The 25781-nt window shown below is 47.0% G+C and overlaps 3 protein-coding genes across 6 annotated transcripts in view; 1 reads left to right on the top strand and 2 right to left on the bottom strand.

The window, feature by feature from the left end:
* Positions 1 to 25781, top strand: part of LOC144166326 (uncharacterized) — a 156240-nt gene that overhangs the window by 122106 nt on the left and 8353 nt on the right. The window lies entirely within an intron of this gene.
* LOC144166329 (uncharacterized) lies at positions 3945 to 13635 on the bottom strand. Its single transcript, XM_077695859.1, has 7 exons — positions 13516 to 13635; positions 11449 to 11619; positions 9868 to 10054; positions 7863 to 7963; positions 7652 to 7793; positions 4744 to 4892; positions 3945 to 4140 (listed from the first exon to the last, which is right to left on the bottom strand). Exons 2-6 carry the CDS (start codon positions 11479 to 11481, stop codon positions 4807 to 4809), a joined length of 549 nt encoding a protein of 182 aa, XP_077551985.1. The 5' UTR covers positions 11482 to 11619; positions 13516 to 13635; the 3' UTR covers positions 3945 to 4140; positions 4744 to 4806.
* Positions 20410 to 23594, bottom strand: LOC144166318 (uncharacterized). The gene is made up of 6 exons (XM_077695843.1): positions 23491 to 23594; positions 23328 to 23400; positions 22071 to 22256; positions 21635 to 21818; positions 20514 to 20628; positions 20410 to 20418 (listed from the first exon to the last, which is right to left on the bottom strand). Exons 3-6 carry the CDS (start codon positions 22150 to 22152, stop codon positions 20410 to 20412), a joined length of 390 nt encoding a protein of 129 aa, XP_077551969.1. The 5' UTR covers positions 22153 to 22256; positions 23328 to 23400; positions 23491 to 23594.

Here is a 25781-nt window from a genome sequence, read left to right as displayed (position 1 = left end):
TATGATACAGCCTGGCGCTACGGCATCCTCAGGGACCTTAAGTCACTTGGTGTCTCCGGCAACATGTTGAACACTCTTTGTAGTTATTTGGCTGAACGAACCTTTCGAGTGAGGGTTGGCAGTGGACTTTCCAATGTATATTTGCAGGAAAATGGTGTGCCGCAAGGTGGAGTTCTAAGCTGCACCTTGTTTATAGTTAAGATGAACTCCCTCCGAAAGTCATTGCCGCCGACCATTTCCTGTTCCATCTATGTAGACGATGTGCAAATATCTTTTAAATCCTGTAACCTGTCAATATGCGAACGTCAAGTACAACTCGGTGTTAAGAAACTAGCTGGCTGGGCGGACCTTAACGGGTTTAAACTGAACCCGGCCAAGAGTACTTGTGTTGTATTTTCCCGCAAGCGCGGGATTAACGCCGACCCTGAGATTACGCTTAACCGTGCACCTATTCCTGTTAAACGGGAGCACAAGTTTTTAGGTGTCATATTTGATAACAAGCTCACGTTCATACCTCACGTCAAAACACTTAAACATAAATGCCTCAAAACACTAAACATTCTCAAGGTCCTCTCCCACCAATCCTATGGTGCAGACAAAGAACTGCTTCTCCGGGTCTTCACCGCGTTAGTCGGGTCTCGATTAGACTACGGCAGTGTCGTGTATGGGTCGGCATCGAAAACAACGCTAAAAAGTCTTGATCCAGTACTGCACTTGGGTCTGCGCCTTGCGTCGGGTGCGTTCCGCACTAGCCCGGCCCAGAGTCTATATGTTGAATGTAATAAGTGGTGCCTTGAGTACCAACGGACGTATGTGGACTTTCTCTACGCTTTTAAAATTTCGTCTTTGAAGGACCATCCTTTTAAACGTGTTTTTAATGATACATCCACATCGCCACTGTTTGTAAATCGCCCGTCTGTTCCTTTGCCGTTCTCACTTAGAGTGAGACAGGAAGCTTCAAATTTCGACATCTCCTTTTTAGACATTCACACATCTTCTTTTACTGACGTCTTACCACCCTGGGAGCTTCAACCTGTGTGTTGTGACTTGTCCTTCGTGAAAATTGATAAAACCAGGGTACCACAAACTGCTATTTTGCAGCACTTCTTGTCCCTGCAGTTCAAGTATGAATGTGCAGAGTTTTACAGTGACGCATCAAAAACTGCCCTTACTGTGTCCTGTGCGGCGCACGGACCCGATTTTAGAGTCTCTAAGACCTTGAACTCGAAGACCAGCATTTTTACGGCAGAAGCCCATGGCGTTTTGCTTGTTTTAAATCACATAGTGCAACATGAAATACCCAAGTCTATCATTTTCACAGATTCACTGAGTGTTGTACATGCATTGTCATCCAACAAGTCTTCTAAAAACCATGTTCTTAATGTAGTCTATAAAACCATTATGTCCGCGTATGCATTAAATCTCGAGGTGATCATGTGTTGGGTTCCAGGCCACTCTGGGATTGCGGGAAATGAGACCGCTGATCAGATGGCCGCTGCTGCTGCACATACAAATACACCGGACATAGCAACAGTACCCTACACAGACCTCAAGCCACACATAAGACAACACCTGCGAAGAACATGGCAAACACACTGGGACGAACAGACAGACAACAAACTACATGTAATAAAGCCACACTTGGGACGGTACATATCTGACTCACACAACAGACACTCGGAAGTCGCCTTGGGTAGGCTACGGATAGGGCACACGCATGCAACTCACTCGTATCTGCTGACGGGATCTCCTAGACCCCAGTGCAGCAGGTGCGGAGAGGCCCTATCCGTAGTGCACATACTAATAACATGCAAGGCACTTCACACAACACGACACAAACACTTCAGAGAACTCTACAGACAACATATTCCCCTACATCCATTGTTTTTTCTAGGTGACGATGCCATTGTTTCAGTGAAACGTGTGTTTGAGTATTTGTCAGAAGTCAAGTTTTTAAACCTCATTTCCTATCATGCATAATGAAATCTGGCCCTATACACCAGCCATGCCCATTGCCGTTTTCTGATTTTACTTTTGTTTTTGCTGACTTTACATAGTGGTTAAGGTCTCACCCTCATATGACTATTGTTTTGGCGCTCTTTGCCCTAGTTGGCCTTGCGCCATAAACATCCAACCATCATCATCATCATCATTCCAAGCTGTGCAGTCGGGAAAATTAGGGACACATTCCCATCTGAGGCGTACGTTGGGTTCAGGTACCCAGAATATTAAAAGTGGTGGAGCAAAGACAGTGTTTTTATTCCATAATAGCACACGGTGCAATGTCATGCAGTATAACACCGTCTCTCATGCCTCAAGAAAAAATGAACTTGCAGTAAACAGACATACACAGGAATGTATCCGCATCATCACTGCAATCATAATTTTAATGCCAAGGACACATGCACCATACATACCAAGTCATCGTACTTTGCACAAGAAAAACACTGATACAATCCTTTCACCACATCGATTCACGTATACAACTTCGGTGCTTGGCTCACACCAGCTCAACTGCAAAACCTAAAGGCCCTTTTCCTAGAAATCACATGGCCCCATGCAAAGCACGTGGAGTCTTGACTTTGCCATCAGAATTTTTAGGGCAGGTGCTGGTCAATAAGCTTTTTTTTTTTTGCTAGCCACAATTAATCCGCATTCACACGCTTTTCAGTGATGGCTGTGTATTTCATAGGCAACATTCAGCCATACTGACAGTAGTATTTCTTGACCTAAAGTCAGCATTTGATTCAGTCTTACACACTGCAATTCTAGAGTACTTAGCTACTTTTGGTCCCTGTGGAAGACTGTACAGCTGGATTGCGCATGGAAAAGCAGTTGAAACACAAGACAGCATGCGTCACCCCTGACAGGCACTACGAATTTGTAGGAATGCCGTTTGGGCTGGCCAATGCCCCAGGGGTATTCAGACAGAGGATCAACGTGGTTCTGGGACTCCCACGATACTCTGTGGCACTTGCCTAGATGGATGACATGTTGCTCCAAATGACAGCTATAGAGGGATTCACACACCTGTGAATATTTTGGAAGCTCTATGAGGAGCGGGACGGACACTACGATTGAGTAAGTGCTTCTGTGGCTGAGTCAACTACCTTGGTTACGACATCGAAGTCTTCTCCGGGTCATTCCAAGCCAGACATGTTGGAGGGTTGTGAAAAGTTGGCACGACAACATCGGTCATTTCACTGTGGACGGGACGCTGTGAGGGTCAAGAGAGACCTACTGGTTTTCAGGCATGAGGCGCTAGGTTAAGCAATACATAGTCACTTGCGTTGAAAGCCTTTTGAAACGAAAGTGTTTTATGCTGGAGTCCACCAAGATCTAACTGACGTCATATCCGTCACGGAAATGACATCGCCAGAAAAACTTCCGATTGACGCGGCGGTGCCGGGATTTGATCCATGAACTCTTCCGTTGCGACGGGAGGTACGAAACGCGCTCCCGACTACGCTATGAGCAGACGCATGAACAGAGCGACAAACGCGCCTTATCTAGGAGAGGCGCCGACAGTTGGTGCCTCGATGCCAGCGCCTACGTGTACGGGGGACGCGCAGTGTAAGCTGCGGAGAAGCCGACTTGCTGATGTCGCGCTCGTGTCGTGACGTGACACGGTTTGCTCCAGCGTGTGTTCACCAAACAATTTGCTGATAATTCGTTTGGTTTCGTTCGCACAAACGGTTTGCTAGCGCCTGTGGTTTCAGTCGGATTTACGCAATGCTCTGATGCGTTCAATCCAGTGTCTAACGTTGGTGCGTCTAACGGTGCCATACCGACGAAATATAAGTAGCGATGTGCAAGTTCATACCGATGCGCAATAAACATTCAACTGATCCTGTAAAGGCACATTTCACTTTCGTGTTGTACCGGTTCCTATGGAAGAGGGAGCAACCCCATTTTTTTCACCAGACGCCTACCAGTCCGACACTGTCACTTCACACTACCAAACTTTGGCAACCAGCACCTAAGGTAAGTTGAAGCGAGAGAGCTTTTGTGCAATCAGCGCTTTCTTGTCTGCTGGGCTGAGGGAACTGGCCAGGGGTGGTGGCTGTGGTGGACAGACTTGGTCAGGCTGTCTGGAGTCCAGGCGGTCCTCCACAGCTCCCATCAGGCGCTCGATGTAGCCTACAAACACAAAGCAACACAGGCTTACAAAAAAATACTGAAATGATTACTTATTAGCACAGACATAGCATTTTTAGGTGTGCTTCAATGAAGGCAGTGGTAAGGGGTGCGAGAAGTGTTGTAAATTTTATTTGAACATCGCGCTGTACTGTCACATGGTTGGAATGTGCCGCGTAAGGACGACGATGAGGATGATATGTACGTGCAGCATGCAGCGCATGCAGTGACTTTTACTTTGTCTTTGAAAAGGAACACGACGCTCGTTGAAATGGATACCGGGTCTTGCGACGCTTTTCTTCGGCGCCACTAAAAGCCAAGGCGTGGTTTTCCCACAAGAAGATCACCCCCAAGTCTTTGGGGAGCACCGCCAAAAGTACCACCCCCTTGCTGGCACAAGGAGTGTCAGCTAGTTTTTTTTTTGAAGAGAATGACGACGAGTTCAAGAATGATCTTTCTAGTGATACCAACAACAGTGATTTAAATTTATAGCTCTATCACATTCAGCACGAGGCTGCGTGTCACAACTGGTTGCAAACATTTAGAGGAAGCAGTTAAAATATCCCCATTGTACTGAATGCAAAGATGTGTACACAGTGTACGTACCATACGTGGGTGGCAGAGTGATGGCAGAGACGGTGCGACGTCCTTTACTTTGCCTTGGGTTATTCACCCTCCAGCGCAGGTCTCCACAACTGGTCGTGGCTTGCTCCTTCCCAGCGTTCTCGTTGTAATGGAGAGCAGCCAGTGCACACCTGCAATACATTTGCACACAAAAATGCAGCTTCACGGAAATGGGCTTGACTTCTCCTGGTTGCTACACAAGAAACCCGACAAGATATACGAAGCCAGAATTTTCTATGCATTGGCTAGTAAAGCAACATGACAAAGCAAGCCTGGTTCACACAAATTTAAGGGGCTGCTATGTCATGATGCTGGGAAGGCCACGTACAACCACTGTGTGGATTCTAAAAATGTAGCCGTGCAGTATGTCTGGTTATAAGTTTTAGTGCACAGTCGCAAAGTTGACTTTTTGTTATGAATATTCACCTGACATGCATCCCCATGTAGGAAAACGCAAACGCTTTCGGCGCAAACCGATTGATCACAGCGTGGAAGGATTCCACGCTGTAGGTTTGAAAGCGAGGAGATATCTGCCGGATATCATGGAGCAGCCTCTTGTTACCCAGAAGCTGCTGAAGCTTGCAGTAAGCATCGGTCCCTAAAAGAGCATAGTAAAACCTTGTAATAAGAATTATGGTACAAATCACTGTTTCATATGGGGAAAAATAAGGGGCAGGTGCTCGAAGCTGAACTAGTTTTACTTGGAACAAGAGCGCAGTGTATGTGCATAAACGAACGGGCAGCAGCATACTTGTGCCGAACACAAACACATATTTGCCCTTACAGCAGGCCACAAAGGAAGTACAGCTTGAGGCCGTGCAGGCACACTGATGCGTTCGGGTTGCACACCTGCATGCCACTACTGGGTTGTGCCCCTGTGCATTGCACATTTTAAAGCAAATTTACAAATGCAGAAACAAGAAACAATGAGAAAGAATAACCATTGTCATAGAATTAAGAAACACATTATTTGACTCTATAGGACTAGCCATGCATACCTGCCAGGTTGTGTGTTTCCTGCAATTTGTACAAACTTGTACAATTGAATTTGTACAGGCACATAATGTGAAATTTAAGTTGGGTTTTAGTCTACCAACCCTGTTTGAAATTTTGAAGTTTTTTGAAGATCACGAGCATGCACCCACACTTTGCGCTCACGGCAACAAGCTCTACCGCACTGCTCCGATGATGCGTGGCCAAATGGCCAGAGGAAGGCAAGACCATGCCGTGAAGGCATGCAAAGGAAGGTTTAAAAATCACAATTTTTCATGCCTTGCGCTGTCCTATTGATCTCACTATAAAATTGACCCAGGGGTGAGACAGCTGCGCATATTGCACCTTTTTGATACAATACCATTTTCCTGCGCCAAGCTGCTCCAAAAGCATGAAAATTGCGAAAATTGCGCCAAACTGCTCCAAAAGAGCCTGAAAGGCACAGATTTTGATGCTCATGTCAGTTCCGGTGGGGACGAAAGCCTCCCGCATCCCAGTGACCGCTTTTATTGGCGGTCAATTGCAAACACAGAAATGACAAAAATAGAAAGACTGAAGAAATGAAGCAAACGATAGCTTCTAAAACACGATTGGCTTTCTGTCCGGGTTCGCTGAAACGGCCGTCCCGATTAGGCATCGCTGTGGCTACAAACATGGCCGCCGCCTGATCTGCCTGCTACTGCCTACTTCACGCGCTCACTGCGCATCGCCGATATTTTCCCTGGTTTATTTTACGCTATCAGCTGGGTTCCAGTCTATTCATTCTATCAATTGTGGCTCTGAACAGTGACGTTAACGCGGGGATATGGCTCGAGATTGGTGCGAGATTACGAGAAGTTGCGCGGGTCGTAAAAAACGTTTTTAAATGTGGGGCCTACGACTTCGGCGTGGTTTGTCCTTGAGTGCGAAACGCGGTGCGTGCGTCTATAATCGGGTTCGTGAATTGAACTTTTTGGCTCGTTGTGGTGTTATAAAATGCTGAGGTGTTGCTGTGCTTCGAAGCGCGATCGCGAGCCTCGGCCCGGGAGGGAACGGTCGGTACGAAAGTTGCGGGCTACCGCAACCTGTCCAGGCAGAGCCCAATAGCTGCAGGACTGCATGGTTGCCATAGCACTCGACTAATAACACTTGATGTATGCGAAGTGAAATTTAATGCCCAAAACTAGGTGGTTAAACAGTAACGCTACTCAAATGATCACCGGGTGGACGTGCGCCCCGCGGACTGCAACGGGTAGGCCTGCGACCGTTAGCTCGAAGTTGCGTTCGTACAACGCAGCCTGGGATTACAAAAATAATAATTTTAGCATTGAAACGGTAAAAAAACACGCCACAATTGCAGAGCCCTTAAATTTGATAATGTTAACGGCAGTTTTGTCGTCAGTGTTGCGTACAGCCACAACACAATCTCACCAGTTAAGAAAAGGGTAGTGCAGTTAGAACTTTGTGATACTCTTTAAAAATTCTTTCGCGTAAGGCTGTTTTAGTGTACGTGTATTTAAAACTTATTGGAATGTGTACTTGACCCTTCAAATTGCTGAAATTGTGATTTTTTAAGCTCACAAGACGATGTATTAAATGTCCCTACCTGCTCCAAATCAAGCTTCTTCTGCTCCAAAATCGAAATTTTGCTGCTCCGAAAACTGCTCCCAAATCTCTTTGGGCTGTCTCACCCCTGTTGACCACATATAAAATGTAGTGTCATAATGCAGTAGTGTCATGATAAAGATTGCGCAAACCCTATTAAATGAGCCTTTTACTTTTTTACAAACGAAAGTTACTGAAGAATGCTTGAGAAGCTGTAGTCAAGGTTTCAGTTTTCGTATTAGAATTCACTTCATCTTTTCTTTGAAGCCAAACATCCCAATTTGAACACCTCTAGGAATGCAATATACACAACCTGGGTAGATCCATTTACGTGGCTTCAGGTCCCCGTGCTTGCACCTGTCGTACAGTGCGCTGTGGCCATCATGCTTGTCTTTAATGTGGTTGAGCACAGACAGCCACACAGCTTCAGCAAGATCAGCATCGCCTGCACCAACCTGCACAACATGACCAGTGTGGTTCACAACAGACACTCATTGCAAAGCAGTCACACTAGGGCCTCTTACCTGCACAGCATGGTAGATGTGGTTCACAATAGACTCACACCACAAGGCAATCGCATCACAACCTTTTGATTTCGAGGCTGCCAAAAGCTTTTTCTTCAGCCCTAAAAAAACATGGAGCAGACGTCTCACATTTGTGCCATGACTATTGTGTGCCTATGCATGCAGCTGAAATAAACACTTTGAGAGAAAGTGTTTATTGGAAGGCTTGTCAGATGGGAAAGGACAAGAAGTAGATAAACACTTCTGCTTACTAGCAACCAAATTATTTTTAATGGATCGGGGTCCAAGCTTTATTTAAAGGGACACTGAAGTGAATTTGTCAAGCTCCCGTTTTTGCTTGCACTGTGTAGACTGGCTCAAATTAACACACTATTCATCGTTTGTCCGGTTGACAAATCGGTAATTATTTTACAAAGCGCGAAAGAAGAAAAACTACTATGCGCGGTTTGCGGCGGCCGCGCCAACTAAAGGCTGTGACGTCAGGAGGGGGGGGCACCGTGATTGGACAATGCCCAAGGTTAGCAATCAAAAGTTTCGGTTTCGGTTCTGTAAAACAACATGCTTGACATCTGATGGCGTTGTTGGATGGGCATTCTCGATTTCTCAATTATCGCCGTACCGCGCTTCTGCCATGTTGTCGGCTGTCAAATGTCTAAGATAAACCTCCCAGGGCGGCTTGGAATCGTAGAAATCACTAGACGAGGCCTACGCAGTGGATGAACGCCCTCCGCGTCACCGCAGACTCTCAAATGCCATGCGCTTTTCCCGCATTATCGGAGCTTGCCTCACTCATGTCTGTTCGTAAAAAGCTAGTTCGCACCAGGCCAAGGGTGTGCTGATTCAGGCCTGGGCCCACTGCCCGCAAGCAGTCGGTGCTTGTGGCAACAGCACGCCACCGAGAACTCGCTAGCGCGTCATTGTGGATCTCGCTCGTGGAGCAGTGAACGTTACGGCCCAAAAATGGTGAACTCAGTTCAGAAAACATCGGCCGCATACGAAAAAAATCAACCTACAAAAAAAAAACATGTACCCTCGGAGATTCGAACTTGTGACTTTCAAATGAAATTCCAGCGCCTCAGACCGCTAGGCTACGAGCCGGCGCTGGCTGGTATGGATATATAAGGTTTATAATGTATGACCAGTGTACACTTTTATTTATTTTAAGCATTTTAAGCACTTTATGTGACTATTTGTTGTATATCACTCCTGCAGTAAGTGTCCCCCAAACTTCCACAATATCTCACGTCTAGCAATTGCATTTCTTTGACGGAAAAGCGTTCGCAGATGTGCGGTCGTGCTGCTGACCGCTGTGCTTGTTTACCCAGCGCAAAAAGTGCTTCCTGCTCCCTAGTTTTGCGCTGTACGGTAAAAGTTTCAGGTGATTTTATTTTCTTAGTACCTATATTGACTTCGCTGACTCTTCTCCCGCCTTCAATTGGCCTTAAATTTTTCTACTAGCGTAAAGTCAGCGAAGCGTCGCATGTGGCAGTGCTTGTGTGGAGCGACCCGGACTCTGAGTTTGACACAGTGTACAAACTAACAAAGTAAGGAAAGGCACATTCTTTTATTCACAAAGGTGTTGTGGCTTAGTTTCAATTGAGCGAGCGAATAGCCACGACCCGTCGGCGGCCGGCGGACGAAACGCTGGGCCGACTGACTCGATCGGTAGGTCGGCTGGTCGGCGAACCGTGCAGTAGCGCAGCCATTTTCCAGCTCATCTCCTGCTGACGTCACACGCAAACGCCACAGAAAATGGGCGAGCGTAGAGAGAGGAGGACAGCATTTTCGAATTGATTTTTCTACTAAATAAATTCGCGTAAACGCGGCCAGAGTGGTCGAAACAGTGCCTACGGACTCCGAACTACAATTTGCGCTAGTAATCCCGCAATGTTTACAAATCACTTCAGTGTCCCTTTAAACACGAGGGTCGAGCCCAACACAACAAGGAGAACGGAAACCAGCCCAAGTTTTAACTCTTCTGAAACAAACGTCATGATCTACTGACCTTTGCTTACGTGCCAAGCATCGATGAGGTGGCTCACACCAGGCCGCTGCGTCCTCAGGTACTTCCGAACCTGCGGGTGCCGGTCCGTGACCAGCTCGCCTATCATAACGTCGCCATCATCTAAGAATTCCAGGGACCTCTTCAATCCCTCAAGCTCCATGTGGCTGCTTGAAGCAACCTCGTTGGACTGCAAAAGAAAAAGATCCCGAAGGTTTCTTCCATCTATCACTGAATCGGTAAATGTAAAAACAGAACCCCCCCCCCTCCTAACCCCACTGAAACATTACTCCTCCCACTTCACTCTGGGTTCAAAAAGCCATGGTGTGCCCAGTGTAATCCCAAGGCACTGTACCCACGGACCAAGAATTATTCAGGAAGCGCAAGAGGGCTTCCTCCGGCGGCACGATAAAGTCACGCCGCCGGGTACGGCCCCGACGCGCCCTCTGTCGTGTGGCGCCAAAGGGAAAACGCACGCAGCGCGCTTTCCGAAAAGGCTCGCTGCTTCCTGGCAAAGGCTCCTGGCAAAAAAACCGAAAAAACTTGCACTTCCGATTGTAGCGTACACGGAACTTTGTGAGCCAGCCTAGCCAGGGCGACTTCAGCATATCTGTTGTGTGAGTCAGTTGTGTAGCGTCCCAATTGTGGTTTTATTACGTGTAGTTTGTTGTCTGTTTGTTAACTCCAGTGTAACTGCCATGTGTTACGAAGCTGTCGTCTGATGTGTGTCTTTAGGTCGGTGTAAGGTACTGTTGTAATGACAACTGTAGTCATGAGAGCAGCATCACCAGCCCTTTGGTCGGCGGCCTCATTGCCAGGGATTCCACAATGCCCTGGTACCCAGCATATAGTTATTTCAAGATTTGAGGCATATGCAGTCATTAGTACCTTGAAAAGAGCATTGATCACATAGTTTTTAGATGACCTACCTAATGACAGTGCCTGTACAACGCTTTGAGAGTCTGTGTACACAATGGACTTGGGAATTTTATGTTTGATGATGTGGTTTGAAACGAGTAAAATGCCATATGCTTCTGCCGTGTAAATACTGTTTTGAAAATTCATTGTTTTGCTTACTCTAACATTTGGTCCGTGCACTGCACAAGGGACTGTAGAACCAGTTTTCGACGCGTCGCTATAGAATTCTGCGCACCTGTACTTAACGCCGATAGAAAAGCCTGGGCGCCTATGCTTCCTGCGTCCGAAAAATTGTTGCTAAAAGCTTTGGCGCCATCTCGAGATGGCGATGGGCGAGATGAAATTTTCGTTGTTTCGGCAGTTTCGGTTTCGTATCCGATTCTAATGCGCATGTGATTTTTCGACCTATTTTTCCGGAAAAAAGGTGCGTGTTAGAACCGGGCAATTACGGTAGCTGCCGCTAAAATGTCCAGCACTGCTATTTATTTACTTTAGAGAAAGAAATCTGGCAATATTCGATGATATTACGATTTTCATTGATCACGTCCATAGAAGGACATGTAAACTATGACAATCGCAAACACACGGGTACACATGTACGTTTGCGCCGTACTATCGCTGCATATGTTATTCTGACTAGGAATAAAAATATCATTATCATCATACCTGAACAAGCCTGACGTCCACAATCTTGTTCATTGATGTTTCAAGCAGCGAGTAGGTCCCATATTTGGCGCTGTACCCAGGTGAGTCGGAGCGACTGTCACCAGCAAGCTTCGCCCCTCCTCCTGCTCCTCGGAGCTTCTGAACCAGTGCCGTCTGCTCCTCTTGCCAAACCTAACATAATGTAAAAAAATGACTGCCATTTCATACGTATCGTGAAAAGTTGCAGTACTATTTCATTGTGACACACCAGACCTGCAGCCGAGGAGATGTTTGTGGTTCTGTCCCAGGCACTATGTATTCCTGGAGCAAATGAGCTACTATACAGGGTTACAACTTAAGAATGGCACTGGAAGTTGCCCTTGAGCCTCATCACCGCAACCGGCTGTTCCTGCGCTTGGCGCAAAGAGTGCGTTACTGCGAATATTTTTGGAAGCACAAAATAAAAGAACCCCCCAAAACAAAACAAGTAACCTAATGTTTTGCAATTTCAAAATTTCAGTGTGACATACATTGAAACTTTGAACAAAACTGCGTACGGGCACTGTGAATGTCTTCATACACCTGCAGTAAATACAGATGGAAGGCCTGCAGGGAATCACCTGTAGCACTCTGCATTCTGGTGTTCAGTGAAAGGAGCCATGAAGAGAAAACACAAGTTTGGTTCATTCAAAAGATTGTCTCGTTAGAATCATACTGACACCACTTTTAACGTAAACTTCGCTCAAATAAGCTACATAATTGCGAAAAACGGGAATGGTCATGCGACCCACCAGCTCATTTCCTGCAACAGAACCTATGCCGTCACATGAGCTAAGCTCTGCGATTGGCGGAGGCTGGCAGAAGCAGACGCAAATTAGGTAGAACTTACAAACTAGACGAACGAGCGATTTGCGCTTAAATTTAGGGCACATTCTTTAGAAAGCAATAAGAATGATGGGACAAACAGTGGAAGCTACGAAAGCACATGTAAACAGAAGTACTGATGCGTTCTGCTGTTCGTACTGCGCACAGCATGCTTGGTTTCGCTGCACAGCACTACGGGGCTTGGGGTTGTCTCAGACGACACTGGAATAAAAACAAATGTTTATGTGGCAGTTCTCTAGCCAAATTATGTGTGAATAATTCACTCCCACATATAATTAAAAGAAAAGCAAACGTGAAAAGCAAACGTTTTTGCTGTTTGGACTACGATTTCTTTGAGCTTGCCCCAGAATATGTAAATTCAAGCAGTGGGCATAAAAAGGTGAGCTGTAACTATGACGCAAAAAATTTTCCCTGTACAGGCATTTTCCCCAGTATCGTAAAATGATACTCCAAATGCCGTGTGTTGTTGAACAATCTGAAAGAAGTAAAATAGCCTGTTATAACCTATATTGGCGTTCTCGAAATCTTAATTGCCATGACAGCTGCGAAAGAGCATTTTCCACGAATGGAGATTTTACCATCCATTCGGAAACGCCTGAGTAGACTCGATCAGAATTGCATTGCGTTGAGACTTGAGCAGAACTAAGCTTAGAGGCGCTTTTTCCTAAAAATGTGCAGTGCCGTGAAGCACGATTTTTACGCGCAGACACTTCATGTTCGCTTCCTGTAAACTGCAGGCTTTCTTGCAAAGACTGCGCAAAAAAAAAAAGAAACGCGTAACAGTGCGATATTAAGGACAGTCGTAGAAATGACGGCAGTGCTTAGGCAATGCACATGTAAGGAGCAATAACTAGGAATAGAAAGTAATAACCTCACGCGTAATAACGAAGCAGAAGCAAAGTTATTTTTCCCGCGTGATCCGAAAGAAGAATTCTGTTATTGTTTTTCTTTTTACACACAGCGCGCTACCTCTGTGCACCTCCGATTGGCGTGGCCTTTGTGCACACATTACTAAACACAGGAGTGTTTGATGCCATTGTTATTACCCATCAGCATTATTTAAAATCTAAAATTGTTCTCCACGCCGTCATCGAACGCGCGTAATGTTGCGTACGTTGCAAAATTAATCCTTCAGCAGATAATAACTTCATTTAGCTTCTTCCTGCAGTGTTTGGGTGAAGTATAAAAGATAGATGTTATTACCGTCTTCACCGCAGGATGCAAAATATCATGTTGAAGACGAAAGTACGTCCTTGTGGTGAAGCACGGGATGCCTGCACTCTGCAGAAGCCGAATGGACTGGGTTGGGCTGGATCCAGTGAAAAGAATAGCCGCAGCGAGCTCCGCGTTGCCTACAGCAAACCGCCTCCTCTTTGGCTGACTGTGCCAGATGTGAACGTGGCCTTCCTCACACATTGACCCCGCACGGGGCACCTTGAGCAATCTTGGTGACGGTACTGGCGATACCGCGGACCCCGAGCCCCCAAACATACGCTGGATCCAACCGTGGCAATGTGTTTATAGGTGAAGGGTTAGAAACCATGAACGGTGGCCGTCGGAGCCCAGGTCAAGCTCCGGCGGATGGGCTCCCTGTCTGTTCACCAGGCAGGGAGCTCCGGGACCTCTTTGGCTACCAGGGTAAGGTCAAAGAAGAAAGTACCCCCGTCTCCCTGCTTTCCAATGTGTCATATGGCATTTTCCAAACCCCCCCCCAAACGTGATCGGCCCCCGAAAAGGGGCCGCACCGAAGTTTCGTACCCACCTCTTTCAACGGCTGTCTTGTCAACAACCTCGAATAATTATGCTCGTTTTCTTGTGATTGAGTCAGCTGACTCAGCACGACCTGTCGCTTCCATGTCTGTATTCTTGATATCTAAATTTCTGCAAAGCACCATAGGTGGCAAATATCAAGCTAAAAAGCTCAGGACCGGAGAAATCCTGGTAGAAGTCAATGCTGAACAACAAGCCCACACTCTTCTTGCACAAACCCGCATCCATGATCTGGACATCAGGGTCACGCCCCACAGGAGCCTAAACAGCTCCCAGGGTGTGATTTCTGAGACAGATCTCCTGACGGAAACAGATGCAGACCTTCTCGCAGGTCTAAAGGATCAGGGCGTCACAGCTGTGCGGCGCATCACGATGCGCAGGGACGACAAGGTAATCCCCACCAAACACATTATCCTGACCTTTGACCGCTCGGCACTTCCACAATATATAAATGCAGGCTTCATTCGATGCTCGATTCGTCCTTACATTCCGAACCCGCGCCGTTGCTTCAAGTGCCAGCGGTTCGGGCACAGTACAACCTCTTGCCGCGGCAAAACAACGTGTGCGAAATGCGCCGCGCAGGACCACCCCACCGACAACTGTAATTCTGACATCCTCACTTGTGCAAACTGCAGGGGCCCACATGCGGCCTACTCCAGGAAATGCGAAAAGTTCCAAATAGAAAAGAAAATAATCAATCTCAAGGTCACAGAAAACATCACCTTCCCAGAGGCGCGGAAGAGGTTCGCCTCTTTCCCTCTGGGGAGGTACGCCGACGCAGCTCGCCGGGGGGCGGAGCGGCGTTTGGTTTCCACAGGGACCCAGTTCAGCGAGTCTGACCTGGTCCCTCCGCCCCCCCCTGGGTTGCCTCTGGCAGCCCAACCCGCCACCACGCCGCTTGCTGAGGCAGCAGCGGTTGTGGTGGCAACCTCTTCCGTCGGGACCGGTGCCGCTCCCGTCCCTGCCTCCCCGTCCTCCAGTCCGTTGGAGAGTGCCATGGACACCACGGGCCCCGCACCGGCTCCCACCGCCACCGCACCGCCCGTGCCACCTCTGGCGCCCCGGACGCCCTCGGCGGTGGCGGCTCAAACGAAGGGCTCCCGAGGGGGGGCCAAGTCCGGGGGGCCCGGTCCGTCGGGCACCCCTCGGACATCCGACGACGACATGGATGTCGGGCCGTTCGTGCCTACAACGCAGCGCAAGGAACGCGTCCCGACGCCAAAGCCTCCCGACAAGCCAAAAAAGGCGAGAGTCACAGCCCCGAAAGACGACACATAAACAAACACACACACTCCAGTAGCTCTCACACTAAATAATGGGAAGAGAAAACATAATTCAATGGAACTGTAGAGGCCTTCTTAAAAATCTTGACGATGTATACGAAATACTGCATGCTAATCAGCCAAGTGTAATGTGTGTTCAGGAAACACATTTGAATTCCAAGCACACAAATTTCTTGAATAGTTACATGGTCTTCAGAAAGGACAGGGATGGCTGCACACACTCTTCTGGCGGTGTGGCCATAATCGTCCGGAAATCCTTAGCATGCCACCCTGTCACCTTGAACACCGTCCTTGAGGCTGTAGCAATACGCTTAATAATATTTAATAGGTTGATAACGGTATGCTCCATATACATTCCTCCTGATGTTACAGTTTCGAGCTCTGACGTCGAGGCGCTGGTTGACCAGCTGCCCGAACCGTACATTCTAACAGGCGACCTTAACGCTCACAATTCTCTTTGGGGCTCTTCTCGTACGGATGCCCGGGGTCGCCTGATAGAGAGGTTTCTTACATCCTCTGGAGCATGCCTTTTCAACAATAAACAGCCTACATACCATAACATAGGTCACAACACATACTCACATCTTGACCTGGCTATTGGCTCTGCAATTCTCTTTCCATGTCTTGAGTGGGGTGTGGCCACGGACCCATATGGCAGTGACCACTTCCCCACCTCACTTACATACATAGGTAAAGGCCCATGCAGTCCATCTTCCCATAATCGGTTCAATGAAACACGAGCTAACTGGAATACATTTACAGAGACATCCAAACTACACCACACATCCATAGGACACCTACACGTTGAAGAATCTACCCAACTCCTCACGGCGCACATCCTCGACGCCGCCGAAAGGTCCATTCCCCACGCCTCTGGTGCCCCGCGCAACCAGCGGAGGCCGTGGTGGAATGAGGACTGTAGGCGGGCGCGAGAGGCCCAGAACAAGGCGTGGGGTATCCTTCGTCGGTACCCCACGTCGGGAAACCTCCTCTTGTTCAAACGGGCCAAGGCGTTAGGAAAACGTGTGCGCCGTGAGGCAAAACGAGAGAGTTGGCGTACATTCATAACATCAATAAACTCCTACACAGACACAAGGAAAGTATGGACACGAATACGCAAACTCAAGGGACAACAAACACACAGCCTGCCTCTGGTCAGCACTGCAGGGGACACACTCGAAGACCAGGCTGACACACTCGCACAACACTTCCAACTCGTGTCCAGTTCAGCACACTACACAAACACTTTCCTGAAACATAAAGCATGTTGTGAAAAGAAGTCCCTACACGACAACAACAAATCACAGACCTCTTACAACTCGCTGTTTTCACTACATGAGCTGAGGGCTGCTTTAAGCACGTGTAAACCCTCAGCTCCAGGCCCAGACAACATTACATATACAATGATACAGCACTTACACGCAGACACTCTTGTAACACTCCTTCACCTTTAAAACAAGATATTTCTTTCGGGGCACATTCCAAAGTCTTGGAGGGAGGCCATAGTTGTAGCATTCTTGAAAGAAGGGAAGGACCCTTCCTCTCCTGCTAGCTATCGACCCATTGCCCTGACCAGCTGCCTGTGCAAGCTTCTCGAGAAGATGATAAATCGCAGGCTCGTGTACTTCCTTGAGTACAACGGTCTTCTCGAGAGCTGCCAGGCAGGCTTCAGGGCGGGGCGATCAACGAACGATCAACTCGTAGCTCTTGAAACATATATAAAGGATGCCTTTGTGCATAAACAATTTTGTCTGACGGTGTTTTTCGACATAGAGAAAGCCTATGACACCGCTTGGCGGTACGGTATCCTCAGTGACCTAAAGTCAATCGGTGTTGCGGGCAACATGTTGAACATCCTTTGTAGTTATATGTCGGAGAGAACCTTTCGCGTCAGAGTTGGTTCTGCACTGTCAAAGGTACATGTGCAAGAAAATGGCGTGCCGCAAGGTGGAGTGTTGAGCTGCACTCTCTTCATAGCAAAAATGAACTCTCTTGGAAAGGCACTGCCACCTACAATCTCTTATTCCATGTATGTAGATGACGTGCAGATATCCTTTAAATCGTGTAACCTGTCCATCTGCGAACGTCAAGTCCAGCTCGGCGTCAAGAAACTTGCCGCCTGGGCTGACAAGAATGGCTTTAATCTTAATCCCGCGAAGAGCTCTTGTGTTCTATTCTCCAGGAGGCGTGGCGTCCACCCGGACCCAGACATCACTCTTGCGAATGTGCCAATTCCTGTGAACAAGGAACACAAGTTTTTAGGTATTTTATTCGACGAAAAACTTACATTCATCCCACATATCAGACAGCTCAAATGCAAATGCTTAAAAACAATGAATATTCTTAAGGTCCTCTCACATCAATCTTATGGGGCCGACAAACAACTCCTGCTGCGCCTGTACACAGCATTGGTGGGGTCTCGGCTCGACTACGGCAGTGTCGTGTATGGGTCGGCTACAAAAACAGCACTGAAAATGCTCGACCCAGTGCTGCATCTTGGCCTTCGCCTCTCATGTGGCGCATTCCGCACTAGCCCTGTTGAAAGTCTTTATGTCGAGTGCGACAAATGGTGCATAGGGCATCAGCGGGAGTATGTTGACCTGTTGTATGCATCCAAGATCGTGTCTCTGACCAACCATCCTTTTAATCCCATCATGAACGATACATCAAATTTACAACTCTTTTTAAACAGGCCGTCTATTCCCTTACCGTTCTCTCTCAGAGTTAGGGAAGAGGCTTCTGCACTCCATGTCCCCCTATCAGACACGCACAAGACACCCATTCATAATTTCATCGCACCATGGCATCTTCGTCCTGTAACATGCGACCTGTCATTCATTCGTGTAGAAAAAAATAGGGTACCCAGGAATGCAATTCTGCAGCACTTCCTGTTCCTACAGGACAAGTACAGGTGCGCAGAATTCTATAGCGACGCGTCCAAAACTGGTTCTACAGTATCTTGTGCAGCGCACGGACCAAATTTTACCGTAACTAAGACAATGAATTTTCATAGCAGTATTTACACGGCAGAAGCCTATGGCATTTTACTCGTTTCAAACCACATCCTCGAACATAAGATTGCAAAGTCCATCGTCTACACAGATTCTCTAAGCGTTGTGCAGGCACTGTCATCAGGAAGGTCGTCAAAAAACTATGTGATCAATGCTCTTTTCAAGGTACTCATGACTGCATATGCCTCAAATCTTCAAATAACTATATGCTGGGTACCAGGTCACTGTGGAATCCCTGGCAATGAGACTGCTGATCAAATGGCTGGTGCTGCTGCTCTCATGACCACAGTTGACATAACAACAATACCTTACACCGACCTAAAGACACACATCAGACGACAGCTTCGTCACACATGGCAATTACACTGGAGTCAACAAACAGACAACAAACTACACGTAATAAAACCACAACTGGGACGCTACATAACTGACTCACACAACAGATACACTGAAGTCGCCCTGGCTAGGCTGCGGATAGGCCACACACATGTTACGCACTCCCACCTGCTCACTGGAACTTCGGGACCCACGTGTAGCAGGTGTGGAAAGGGCCTATCCGTAGTCCACATACTAATCACATGCAAGGCACTTGACACAACACGACACAAACATTTCCCTGAATTATACAGACGACACATTCCTTTGCACCCATCATACTTTTTAGCCGACGAACCAATGTTTTCTAGTCAACGTGTATTTAAGTTTTTAGCTGAGGTAAACTTCCTGCAGCTCTTGTCATATCATGTGTAATCACCCTGGCCCTATACACCAGCCATCTCCATTGTCTTTTGTTTTGCATCACCTTTACTTTTAGTCACATGTTTTATTACTTACAGTCTCATCATAATTCAGTAACTTCTTCTTTGGCGCTCTTTGCCCATAGTCGGCCTTGCGCCAATAAAACCCAACTATCATCATCATCTCACACATTGAGGTCACAACGACGAGTGTGGCTGTCACCTGAAATGAAAAACGGTTGAAGCTTTGTAATAGCTACAAACATCATAGTGCACAGGTGAAACTCAGCTTTCAATTTTTTGTACAGGGTAATACACATTTTGTCTTCATGGCTCCTTTAAGTTGGGGGAATGAAGCAAAAACGAAGCCAAAATGCTAGAGCTCAGTGAACATGAACTCTCTTTAAGAATTTATTTCAGAGTGAAAAACTGTGAGTTGCGCCTGCTGCTTTTGCACTAGCTTAGGCACTACATGGTGCACCCCCCCTTCTACTCGCACTTCACATACAGTCTTCTTACCACAATAAAGGTTACCTCCTCCTCCTCCTCCTCCAAAGTGGCAAGGCCTTCGTAAATGCATTCGTAAATGTAAACGTAACTGATGTGTCACTGTTGCTTTTGACACTTTTTGGTGCCCTGACACGCTTCAAGAACCAAACGTGTGCTGAAAGAGCGCCTTTTCACGAACTTGATGCTCTTTTCTGCACTCAAGATGTTGAAGAGGGTGTTAGCTTGAACACTGTACCGGGCGGCGGCATTCTTTCTCGCCGTCGGAGACGGCATTTCAAATTGAGCCTGTCTTGAAAAGACAAAACTTTATTTTCTGGCGTTACAACCCCTCATCGATGAAGATAGCAGTAAAGGTGTGCCACTACAAGCCGATAGGCAGGCGTGGCATCTCAAAACTTAACTCTCGAACCAACTCTGCACTCACACGTGGAAACGCACGGTAGTTCGTTATTCTGGGGAAAAAGGAAGTGAAGTGAAGTTACTCGCGCTACCTGGTGTGGTGTCACACTAGAGAAGCAAAACCAGAAGTGGATGCTATAGTAGCCACGGGATGGTGCTAGCCGCTCCGTGCATCATCATCATGAATTTCGTTTTTAGGCAATTTAGACGTTTTTGTATCTGCTGGCTCCTTACATTAGTGCTAGTATTCGCTGAATTGGTGCATTTCTCCGGCCGATTTTTCAGTAAAAGTGCAAAAAGCAATGACCGATTAGCTTAGCGACTTCGCTACATCCAGGTCAACCGCCGCAACGCCTTCGTTACATAGAGGTCGCAAACACAAGGGTTTTAACGGGGCTGGAAATGGGGAATTGAAAAACTTCCTTAAATCCAAGAATTTCCTACACAGAGGTTTACTACATCCAGGCTTAACTGTAACATAATTGTCCCACCTCCAATGAAGACTTGGTTGGGCGCAGACACTCCCTGCAGAACTTGAAGCACTTCATCAAGCATTCCTCATAGACGATGTACTTCCTTGATGACGTAGAGAGCACATCGCTGTGACTGCAAAACAAATTCTTCATTAACCTCAGGAGGCAAAGCACACACACACATTCTAAGCCACCAGATATTGTTTTGATTCTTTCCGCAGCAGTTTTCCTGATGGACACAAAAAAGGCTGTGCGTCAAGATTTTGGCCGCCTGGTTCGTGCCATCGTGGTGCTATTCGCACTTCATTACCGCGTTGCCGTCCTCGAAATTCCGTGGCATGCAAGCACTGGCGAAGTTGAGGCCTCTAGCCTCCGTGAAGATGCAGTTGCAAGGACTCAAACAAAAATAATTGATGCATTTTGTAGTGCACAGCAACTCATTGTTGCCAAATGAACTTTGTGAATGCTGTGCCTATACCTCTTGTAGGTTTTTTGCTTTCTAAAAAACATTCACGTGCATTCACCTTCTAGTACTTAGAGTTCCATGAAATGCCATTACGACTGCGTAGCCACATAAATTTTGACCTTTGCACATCTCTCTCAATAAACGGAACTCCTGTTAAACGGAACTAATTTTTTCGGTCCCTTGAAGTTCCGTTAATCGAGAGTCTACTGTATGTTGAAGGCTTCCAGGTGGCACAAATCAAAACCTAGCCCTCCGCTGCAGTGGGCTCATACTGCACATGTAAAACTCCCCTTCAAAAAACAAAAATTCAGCGGGTTTTTTTAACAGCCTTCATCTAAAGTTACAAAAGTGACGGATCATATGGCCTGTTGTAACCTTTACATTTACTTCTTTTGGAAACGTTTACCTGTTGACTTTCTTCTAAACCAAGAAACCAAGCAGACAAGGCTTATTGTGAAAGACATGAGGAAGGTTTTGGTCAGGCACCATTATGGCAGACAACACACGAGCGAGCAACATGTAATGTTACAGGTTTTGTCATCATAGGTAGATATTTGCCCAACAACTGGAAACTGCAAAGGTAACCAACATTAAAAAAAATAGCTAAAATCTTAAACTGGAGGACTGTCCAAACTGTTTACAATTAGTAAGCAGAAATTTGAAAGGCACTAACGCCGTTGACATTTCGAGTGCAGGGTCGTAAGTCTCATCTGCAGGATCATCTCTGAATGGAATGGACGTGTCCATTGGTTCCAGCTCCAGGTGGTCTGGCACACTAGGACAAGGCGTTGAGCAGAGCCGTTGATGCATGTGCTCATGCAGCAAGACATCGGGGAGCTCCAAATCAGTTTGGCACCCTAGAAGCAAGATCAGGTTATTACTGGTGAGAGCTTGCACTGAACTGTGTGAGCAACTTAGTGCTCATCTATTTAAAGGAGTGAAAAAACGTTACTAAGAAGGAAAAGAAGCAATGAAAAAGTAATTATTACGCTGTACAAAAATGCCTTTATAGTGTTAGTGTTGGAGGAAAATTTCTGAAAAATTGGTTTGGCTAAACACGCATTTGAATTCGGTACAAATGAGCTTTTTCTCCAGTAAAGGGAACGCACCGGCATCTTCGGTTGCGGGACCTCCTGCTTGCACACCAATTGAACGGGTTGTGGGCCTGCGGTTCACCTGCGTGCTTTTCATGGCTACGTGTGCGTGGGCCTGCGTCTGTGCATCCACGTGGCCGACTCTGGGTGGGGTCCATGCCTCGTTGGCTGGACTGGCAGCAGATGATGCAGGTGCAATGGCTGAATGTAAAGGCAAGAAATGAACTATATCAAGGAATTTTGGTACAATGCTCGCACTTCAATGATGAATGGTCAAGGATTGTTTGCTTTGGCACACCGGGTGCTTCGGTCAAAAGACCTGGAGAAGGCTCTTACACGCAATCACCTCATACACGAAACACATTCAGTGCAGGGTACAACATCCATAAGCTTGCCTCAGGAGAGAGAGGAGGAGGAGAAGGAGGTTGGAGGAAGGGGTCACTTCATTGCGTGCCAGAATGCAGATGAAAGGTGCTCATTATTATTATTATCATTGATACAATTATAAAATAAAGTTAATATTTTTATGTCACTTATTTCCAGAGGGCTAGAAACTTACATTACCATGGTTTTTACAATATCTTGTGGCTATTACAATTTCTTGGTGTACAAAAATCAGTGCGCAAGTTTCCCACGGTAAGGTTTTGTAACTGTCATTCATTCACGGCCAATGTAAAGACAATGAATAAAACATATGCTTGAATGAAATGTCCTTCTACCCAAATGTGGATGCCAAGACCTCTCACACTGATTTTTTTCTCCTGAGACAAGCGCTGCCAGCTACAGACAGCTCAGTGACCGTTTCTGTATGATAACCCAGCAAAAAATTGCTGTCTCTCTGCTTCACTGTCTCACAACTACAAACATTCCCCTGCAGCAAGCAGCTTTGCCTAAAGCACACCCCTGTCACTGCCACTACCAACAAGCAATTTAGCTGTCACTTGCAGTCTGTATTCCTATACGTAAAAGCGCGACAAAGTAACCAAACAAATTAGAGGTGTGCTGTTTATATTGTTTGTCCTTGGTTTTGAAAGCGCCACTCAACTGGTCTAAATAGAGCGCCGCAACAAGCAGGTTATTTACCGAGACTCGAGAGCGAGCTCATAACGTGCAGTTTTTTTTTTTTTTTATCGTAGGTCTAAAGCTCTTTATACCTTGCCGGCAGGTGCATTACTTTGTACAGAAAGCGGCTTAGCGTGTTTCAAACAAACCGCCGGAGCACTCGGAAGCCCAGCGATGTTCCGAGCGCGCGAGACAAGCGCTATCACAGACCTTCGCTCGCTGGTGCAATCGCGACGTCGGCGCTGTCGATAGCTCGTGCGCCGCTTTCTGCTGCTGCATCTTCCTGCATTATACCATAGGAATGCAGGCGATTAGGCCAAGCGCTGCGTCAGAAATGTATACACCGTGTGACATAAACAATAGGCGTACGAACCTGTCGCTTACGGCGCTTGGGCGTCGCTGCTGCGCTCTCAGCCACAGGTGCGCCGGGAAGAATGGTTGGCAGTGACCCGGGAAAGATCCATGCGCGACCTTTTGAAAGGTTAAACCTCGACAGGTATTCCGGGTTCTCACTGTAGCACTCGGTTGAAAAGTGGAGCGAACACAGTTCGCTGCTCTTCTTCGCAACCCACTCAGGGCGACCGCTGCGGCGCACGAATTCGACCCATTTATCACGCACCACCTCGTCGCGAGAAAATGCTAAAAAAGAAACTCCACTTCCCGTTTTCGATTTACAGTTCTTCACTGAACACCAATGCATCGTGTACTGCTCACAGCACTGCTTACGGAACGAAATAGAAGGCTCGGAACTTGCTCCATGCGACTGCCTTGCGATCCGCCGGTTGTTGTTACGCGACGTCACGGATTTTGGAATATCGCGATGACGTCACCACCGTTCGCTCTCCTGAGTCGACGTCACGAGATGTCGATTTCGGTGGCAGTCGAAAGAAGAGAGGTCTCGTGGGGGCTACATTTACCATTAAATTAAAATATGTTCCACTCTACACACGCTGTTCATACTTTACGCATGACGTCGTGGCAGGTAAAGGAAGCGAATGGTACAATAATATCAGGCACAAAAATTGGTGTCAGTGGTCCTTTAAGGATGCCTTCGTGCATAAACAGTTCTGTTTAACTGTGTTTTTCGACCTAGAAAAGGCCTATGACACCGCTTGGCGTTATGGGATCCTTACTGACCTGAAGTCATTCGGTGTTTCCGGTAATATGTTTAACACCCTTGCTAGCTATTTGTCGGAGAGAACCTTTCGCGTCAGAGTTGGTTCTGCACTGTCAAAGGTACACGTGCAAGAAAATGGCGTGCCGCAAGGCGGAGTTCTAAGCTGCACTCTCTTCATAGTAAAAATGAACTCCCTTGGGAAGGCACTGCCTCCTACAATTTCTTACTCCATGTATGTAGATGACGTGCAGATATCTTTTAAATCATGTAATATGTCCATCTGCGAACGTCAAGTCCAGCTCGGCGTCAAGAAGCTTGCCGGCTGGGCAGACAAGAATGGTTTTAAAACTAATCCCGGAAAGAGCTCTTGTGTTGTATTCTCCAGGAAGCTTGGGGTCCACCCGGACCCAGACATCACTCTTGCGAATGTGCCAATTCCTGTGAACAAGGAGCACAAGTTTTTAGGCATTTTATTTGATGAAAAACTTACATTCATTCCTCATGTCAAACAGCTCAAATGTAAATGCCTAAAGGCAATGAATATTCTTAAGGTTCTCTCACATCAATCTTATGGGGCCGACAAACAACTCCTGCTGCGCCTGTACACAGCGTTGGTGGGGTCCCGGCTCGACTACGGCAGTGTCGTGTATGGGTCGGCGACAAAGACCGCACTGAGAATGCTCGACCCAGTGCTGCATCTTGGCCTTCGCCTCTCAAGCGGCGCTTTCCGCACTAGCCCTGTCGAAAGCCTTTATGTCGAGTGCGACAAATGGTGCCTAGGGCATCAGCGGGAGTATGTTGACCTGTTGTATGCATCCAAGATCGTGTCTCTGACCAGCCATCCTTTTAATTCCATCATGAACGATACATCAAATTTACAACTTTTTTTAAACAGGCCATCTATTCCCTTACCGTTCTCTTTCAGAGTTAGGGAGGAGGCTACTGCACTCAATGTCCCCCTTTCGGACACGCACAAGACACCCATTCATAATTTCATCGCACCATGGCATCTTCGTTCTGTATCATGCGACCTGTCATTCACTCTTGTAGAAAAAAATAGGGTACCCAGGAATGCAATTCTGCAGCACTTCCTGTTCCTGCAGGACAAGTACAGGTGCGCAGAATTCTATAGCGACGCGTCGAAAACTGGTTCTACGGTATCTTGTGCAGCGCACGGACCAAATTTTAGAGTAAGCAAAACAATGAATTTTCACAACAGTATTTACACGGCAGAAGCATATGGCATTTTACTCGTTTCAAACCACATCATCAAACATAAAATTCCCAAGTCCATTGTGTACACAGACTCTCAAAGCGTTGTACAGGCACTGTCATTAGGAAGGTCATCTAAAAACTATGTCATAAATGCTCTCTTCAAGGTACTAATGTCTGCTTATGCCTCAAATCTTGAAATAACTATATGCTGGGTACCAGGGCATTGTGGAATCCCTGGCAATGAGGCCGCCGACCAAATGGCTGGTGGTGCTGCTCTCATGACTACAGTTGACGTTACAACAGTACCTTACACCGACCTAAAGACACACATC

This window comes from Haemaphysalis longicornis, unplaced genomic scaffold (assembly GCF_048455015.1).
Source record: "Haemaphysalis longicornis isolate Haplotype H1 unplaced genomic scaffold, Haemaphysalis longicornis Haplotype H1 scaffold_169, whole genome shotgun sequence".
Classification (NCBI taxonomy): domain Eukaryota; kingdom Metazoa; phylum Arthropoda; class Arachnida; order Ixodida; family Ixodidae; genus Haemaphysalis; species Haemaphysalis longicornis.
The sequence above is the reverse complement of the archived record's forward strand: the minus strand, read 5'-3'. Positions and strand labels throughout refer to the sequence as shown.

What these genes read in the sequence shown, in the direction of transcription:
- LOC144166318 (XM_077695843.1), bottom strand. Translation starts at nt 22,152, where the DNA reads ATGAAAAGCACGCAGGTGAACCGCAGGCCCACAACCCGTTCAATTGGT. An exon ending in TCCCGCAACCGAAGATGCCG is followed by an intron (nt 21,819 to 22,070) that starts GTGCGTTCCCTT and finishes TCTTGCTTCTAG; the next exon opens with GGTGCCAAACTGATTTGGAG. An exon ending in GCACTCGAAATGTCAACGGC is followed by an intron (nt 20,629 to 21,634) that starts GTTAGTGCCTTT and finishes TTTGTTTTGCAG; the next exon opens with TCACAGCGATGTGCTCTCTA.
- LOC144166329 (XM_077695859.1), bottom strand. Translation starts at nt 11,481, where the DNA reads ATGAACAAGATTGTGGACGTCAGGCTTGTTCAG. An exon ending in ACATCTACCATGCTGTGCAG is followed by an intron (nt 7,794 to 7,862) that starts GTAAGAGGCCCT and finishes CATGTTGTGCAG; the next exon opens with GTTGGTGCAGGCGATGCTGA. An exon ending in ACGTAAATGGATCTACCCAG is followed by an intron (nt 4,893 to 7,651) that starts GTTGTGTATATT and finishes AATGTATTGCAG; the next exon opens with GTGTGCACTGGCTGCTCTCC.